Source organism: Octopus bimaculoides, chromosome 20 (assembly GCF_001194135.2).
Source record: "Octopus bimaculoides isolate UCB-OBI-ISO-001 chromosome 20, ASM119413v2, whole genome shotgun sequence".
NCBI lineage: Eukaryota > Metazoa > Mollusca > Cephalopoda > Octopoda > Octopodidae > Octopus > Octopus bimaculoides.
The window spans coordinates 21,483,244-21,489,626 of record NC_069000.1 but is presented as its reverse complement, the minus strand read 5'-3'; the positions used below and the strand labels follow the sequence as shown (position 1 = coordinate 21,489,626).

General features: G+C 37.3%; 1 protein-coding gene across 5 annotated transcripts in view; it reads left to right on the top strand.

Annotated features, from left to right (window-relative positions):
• Nucleotides 1–6,377, top strand: part of LOC106874761 (serine/threonine-protein kinase Chk1) — a 31,797-nt gene extending 25,420 nt beyond the window's left edge. For all 5 annotated transcript variants that reach the window (XM_052975034.1, XM_014922619.2, XM_014922613.2 and 2 more), the window contains exons 10-14: nucleotides 834–930; nucleotides 2,366–2,525; nucleotides 3,141–3,272; nucleotides 4,997–5,098; nucleotides 5,559–6,377. In XM_052975034.1, coding sequence (XP_052830994.1) covers nucleotides 834–930; nucleotides 2,366–2,525; nucleotides 3,141–3,272; nucleotides 4,997–5,098; nucleotides 5,559–5,684 — 617 coding nt within the window. In that variant the 3' untranslated portion in view covers nucleotides 5,685–6,377. The remainder of the gene's footprint in view (nucleotides 1–833; nucleotides 931–2,365; nucleotides 2,526–3,140; nucleotides 3,273–4,996; nucleotides 5,099–5,558) is intronic.
• The last annotated feature ends 6 nt before the right edge of the window (nucleotides 6,378–6,383 follow it).

The following is a 6,383-nucleotide window of genomic DNA, read 5'->3' as shown; positions in this document are numbered from 1 at the left end:
CATCTTGGGCAAGTGTCTTCTACTATAGCCTCGGGCCGACCAAAGCCTTGTGAGTGGATTTGATAAACAGAAACTGAAAGAAGCCCGTCATATATGTGTGTGTGTGTCTGTGTTTGTCCCCCTAGCATTGCTTGACAACCAATGCTGGTGTGTTTATGTCCCCGTCACTTAGCGGTTTGGCAAAAGAGATTGATAGAATAAGTACCAGGCTTACAAAGAATAAGTCCCGGGGTCGATTTGCTCAACTAAAGGCGGTGCTCCAGCATGGCCGCAGTCAAATGACTGAAACAAGTAAAAGAGTAAAAGAGGTACAGATGTAGCTGTGTGGTAAAAATTTGCTTCTCAACCACATGTTTCTGAGTTCAGTCCCATTGCATGGAACTTAGTCAAGTGTCAGCTGACCAAAGACTTGTGAATGGATCTAGCAGACAGAAACTGAAAGAAACCCATTGCATATGTTATATAGGTGTCTTTGAGTTTTTCTCCCACCACCTCAGAGCAACTATTGTTGTTTGTTTACATATCTGTAACCTAGCAGTTTGGTAATAAGAGACTGATAGAATAAGTACTAGGCTTTAAAAAACAATAATAAGTACTGCAGTTGATTTGTTTGATTAAATCCTTCAAGGTGGTGCCCCAGCATTGCCACAGTCCAGTGACTGAAACAAATGAAAGATTAAAGATAGCAACAATATGAATCTTTATCATCTGACAAATAAACTCTCCTACATGCAGTGACTTCTTTTTTTTTCTCCTTTTTATACATATGTAGATATATACACGTAGGCTTTATATTACTATGTGTCTAAATGTGATTCTGTTTATATTTGCAGCTATGCCAATACGGTTAGAGACCCTTTCTGGTGATTCTGGAACATTTAAACGTAGATGTTCTGGCTTAGACCAATCTTCTCCTTCCGCTATTGGAAAGTAAGTTTCATTTCAATTCCAAAAGTCTGTAGAACATTTTATAAAATGGTCATCTTGTTTTTCCTCCCTCTTTCTCTTTGTCCTTCAATACTTGAATTTTGTGTACGAATTGTCCTTGAGTATTTGATTATATGCATGTATGGCCTTTCATACATTAGCATTTATCTAAGTCAGCAAGCTAACAGAATTGTTAGTATGCCAGGCAAAATGCTTAGCAGCATTTCATCTGTCTTTACATTCTGAGTTCAAATTCTGCTGGGGTTGACTTTGCCTTTCATCCTTTTGGAATTGATAAAATAAGTACCAGTTGAACACAGGTTGATTTGATCAATTCAGCCCCTCCCCCAAATCTGTTGGCCTTGTGCCAAAATTTGAAACCAATACATTAGCGTGTGTATATGTTTTAGCACAGTACTAGTGATCTAAATGTTTCACCTTTAGACCGCTGGCTCTGAACTTTTAACGTTTAACCATCATCACTCTGAAGAACCAAACTGCCATAATCACTCAACCAGCTAAAAATAGCAGTTATATCTCTTTCAAATTACACCCTACTGTTCTAATGTTGTAAATCTCATTAGATAATGGGCTTAGAAAAACTGAAGGACTGCTGCAATGAATGTATGAATCTGAGAGGGGAATATCTGTAATAACAAAACTAAAATTCTGTCTGCCCGTCTGGGACTCCTGTATCTCAGCCTACATTTGCTCTACATAGATATATTATACTTTTTTGGAATCAGGATGATCCTGAGATTGAAAATCTGCACTTCATTTGGTTCTCGAACATCCAGCATTGGGATCTAATTTAAAAGCATTTGGGTTGCTATTTCTTGCAGGTAAAGCTTAACTGATTCATGTCACCTTGGTGACATTTGTCAGATGACGTCATAAATCAAGGGATAGGTAAACGACATTCGCTGCTTTAATTTTTTGTCGAGATAAGAACTTTGGGACAAATTGGCCAACAGTTGGAATTCAATTTGAAACTGAAGCAATAGAATGATTGCATTACAGAATTAATTATCATCCATCCTTAACCCCTGATCAAACACTACTGGGGCATATAATCATTATAGACGTATTATAGTCATGCTATTTAGCTCTCTTTAGTTTTAGACCACAGGCCCAGTTAGCCCTCCACAGGAGCTAGCCTAAAAGTCTGCACAGAATGCGGCTTGAATAAAATCATAATTAACTGATCCTCCTGTATTTTCTTTTACCCAAAATCAAGAACTTTTCAGCACTCGCCCCCTATGTTACTATGTCTGAGAAAAAAAAACAAGATGGTCACAAATGGAATGTACTTAATGTGTGTGTGTGTGTGTGTGTGTTTATTAAAAAAAGTATAATTATTAAAAAAAATTTCTCTTCTAAATATTTTTTAGAAATAAATGTCCTAATATATATTCCTTCATTTCTTTATTTGTCCTAGATTTGATCATCAGTTCTCCTTGTCCCAGCCCGATGTTATTTCCCGTGCCACAGAGAGCCCTTCATCTGCTGCTGATTCCCTCAAAGCACTTACATACTCTCAGCCAGTTCGTCCAGATCACATGATGTTATCAAGTCAACACCAAACACAAGAATCTCAGGTAATCTTACTTATGAACAACATTTGGGTGACCTTCTCTGTAGACTTTCTAAATATCCTACCCACCTTGCCACCTGCTCCATTGTTTAATAACTCTTAGGTGCAGGCATGACTGTGTGGTAAGGCTGGCACTCCATGGTTACAATGTGGAGGGTCCCAGTTGATCCGGTCAGTGGAATGGCCTGGTTGTGACATTAATATGCAAGTGGTTGAGCACTCCATAGAAACGTGTACCCTCAACATAGTTCTCAGGGAGATTTAACATGACACAGAATGTGAAAAGACTGGCCCTTTGAGTTGCAGACACTACTCATTTTTGCCCGTTGAATGGACTGAAGCAACGTGAAATAAAGTGTCTTGCTCAAGAACGCAATGTGCAGCCAGTTTTCAAACTCATGACTTTATGATCATGAGTTGAATATCCTAACCACTACACCATGTGCCTTCATGTGGTAAGAAGTTTGCTTCCCAGTCACATGGTTTCAGGCTGTAAGTAGAAATGATAGGATTGTTATTTATTTTTGTTCTATAACTCTTACGTGTATTTATTTTCTTATGAGATTATTTGCCAAGTTGCTTCCTTATTCTTAATCGGTTTAATTTTTATCTTTTACAGTCATCTGGTCCACACCTTGTTCGAAGGTTAACTCGCTTTTTCGTAAAATGTAACCAAGAAGCAACAGTTAAAGAATTAACGAGAGCCTTTGAAACTCTCAGTTACACTTGGAAAAAGAATTCTCTAGGATTGGTAAGTTTTTAGTTTGTATATCATTTTTATTACACTTGGCAATAAAAGTATTTGTCTTCTTTTTCAGATCATTTCTTATCTACTTCCATTATAAATAGGTAGTATAAAATAAAATACCAGTCAAGTACTGGGGGTAGCTTTAATCAAATAAGTTCTTCCAAATTTCAAGTTTTGTGCCTTTCTTAAAACCATCATTAGTGGGTAAAAAGGTAAAATTAGTTGAGTTTGTCATAATACCTTGTGGTGTATTTGGTTATGTTCCTTTATGTTCTAAATGTTGCTTAGAATCATGTTTTATTTTGCTCTTCTAAATTTTATAAAATACTAGCAGAGGCACCCGGCGTTGCTCGGGAATGAAATTGTTGCTTATATACTTGAAGAAAAAAAAGGCAAAATATGCTGCATAGAAATTTGAGAGGACATTCTGTAGATGGACTCTCAGATGAATGATGGCTGGGCGCCTCTCATGAATGGGGAAAATTGAAGATGTGCCAAAAAGCCTCATTGGTACTTGGAAACTTTTACGAAAATTAAAATGGGGATTAAATGAAAATAATGATTTACGTGAATATCCTCACAAAAGTAATTGAAATAAATGGCGATTGTGGAACCCCCCACACACGCACGCGCGCATACACACGTGTGTCTTTGTAAATATGTTTGTATACATTTATGTATGTGTGTGTTTGTAAGAGACAGAGTGTGAGTGAGAGAGAGAGGTTTGTTGTCATGTATACATACATGCATAAATATACATACATCTTTGGATGTATCTATATGACAACACAGCCCTTGACTCACTCACACTCTGTCTCTTACAAACATGCACGCGCATGCATACACACGTGTGTCTTTGTAAATATGTTTGTAAGAGACAGAGTGTGAGTGAGTCAAGGGGTGTGTGTGTGCGTGTGTATGTGTGTGAGACAGAGTGAGAGAGCGGTGTGTATGTAGTATTTACTCTCTCTCTCTCTCTCTCTCTCTCTCTCATACACACGAACACACACACACACACAAAATAGAGAGTTAAGCTTTTTGCTGTTGTTACGTCAATACCGGAAGTTGACATTGAGGAACCTTTTTAAAGAAGTGAATCTTAAATATAAAGCAATATTATTTATTTTTAATTAAAAAAATCAAATGAAGAGCCTAAGATTTATCCGAGGTCAAATTATTCACGCATCACAAGTATGGAAGCATTTAGTGAAGTCGATTTCACGTGAAAAGCGATTACACACACATCTCTGTTTTATATATAGTATAGATGGGTTGATATTTAATCACACTTGAAATTGGTGCCACTCAGCTGGCAAAAATGAGTTGCACCTGTAAAAAGTACCCAATACATTCTGTAAAATGGTTGCAGTCAGGAAGGGTATCGAGCGATAGAAACAAAGCCAAAACAGACTGTGGAACCTGGTGCGTCGCCTGGTTTTGCCAGTTCCTGTCAAACCGTCCAACCCTTGCCAGCATGGGAAATGGACATTAAATGTTGATGATGATTGATGATGAAATCTCAAAGCTACAAAATAATGCATGATTGATTCAAAATAATGTTAATAAATAAGCATTACATTTGACAGAACAATCTGAATAATGCTGAAGAGTTAAGAGCAGCAAAAGTTGCAGGTTTCTCACTTTTGGTATTGTTTATTTAGGCTGTAAATAAAGAAGAGGAGGTTTATTTCATTTTGTTAATGCTATGTATTTTTTCTTCTTTGCAGTTTACAATACAAACCTTTGACAGAAGGAAGTGTCCATTGTCGTTCAAGGCTGCTCTTGTTAAGATGGGAGAGAATCTTTTGGTAGATTTCCGGTTATCAAAGGTAAGTACACCTTTATTGTATTCTTTAATATAGGATTTCTTTTTAGTGTTTACTATTAATAGCTGTCCTTTTCATCCTATAGTATCTACATGGTTGGTCAACCTGCTAAAAATGGCAGTTAAATCACGCCTTAACTTTTAAAATGATGATATTTTGTTTGCTATCCAATAATACTTCTGACTGACTGGAAAGTGTTGGTTAAATACGTGGCAGATGTAAGCAAGATACTGGACTAGATTTAAATTAAGAACTTGTATTTTTTTCTTTACTAAATGTAATAAAAAATTTGCCAATTTCTTAGTAACAGAGCATTGTCTTTGACCACCTCTCCTCCTTTCTGTGCTGCAAGTAACCTTGTGGGTAGAGGAAGCTGGAAATTTTGACTAATCGCACTCTCTCCCTCAATATAATTGACATATACACTCTATTTATGAATTCATTTAATGTATTTTATTTTCAGGGCGATGGAATTCAATTCAAAAGGAACTTCACCAAAATCCGTGATCTTTTACGACCAATCATCTCCTCTCAGTCTGCTTGGCTGAAAGTGTCTTCTGTAAAAGAGTTACGCAACGAGGAAAACTGAAAAGAATGGAGAGAAAAAGTAGACCAAAAATGAAAAATGTGTAAATGTAAAACTATAAGTGAATGTGAGAGAGTGTACTGAAGTTTTTTTGTAATTCTATGTATTTGCAACTAGTTTAAATGTTCTGATAGTGTGTTTGTTATTGTTTTGCTAGTTACCAGACTTTGGAGTGGTTGCCTGCCTGCCTTTGTGTAATTGTTAGCTATCCTGTTGTAATCATGGTAATTAATTACTACTGCTTGTTTCAAAATCTTGTCTGTGTTTACCTCCCTTATCTGACACTTTTATGGCTTATTTTGTTTGGAAGATAGTCAGAAGGTTTTAAGGTTTATCATGCAACAACAATCAGTATTATAAATAAATCAACCAACAACAAATGCATCATTATTATTTGCTATGTAGGTTTGAATCGTGGAGGTGCAATGGCCCAGTGGTTAGAGCAGCGGACTCGCGGTCATAGAATCGCGGTTTCGATACCCAGACCGGGCGTTGTGAGTGTTTACTGAGCGAAAACACCTAAAGCTCCATGAGGCTCCGGCAGGGGATGGTGGCGAACCCTGCTGTACTCTTCCACCACAACTTTCTCTCACTCTTTCTGTTGTACCTGTATTTCAAAGGGGTCAGCCTTGTCACACTGTGTCATGCTGAATCTCCCTGAGAACTACGTTAAGGGCACACGTGTCTGTGGGGTGCTCAGCC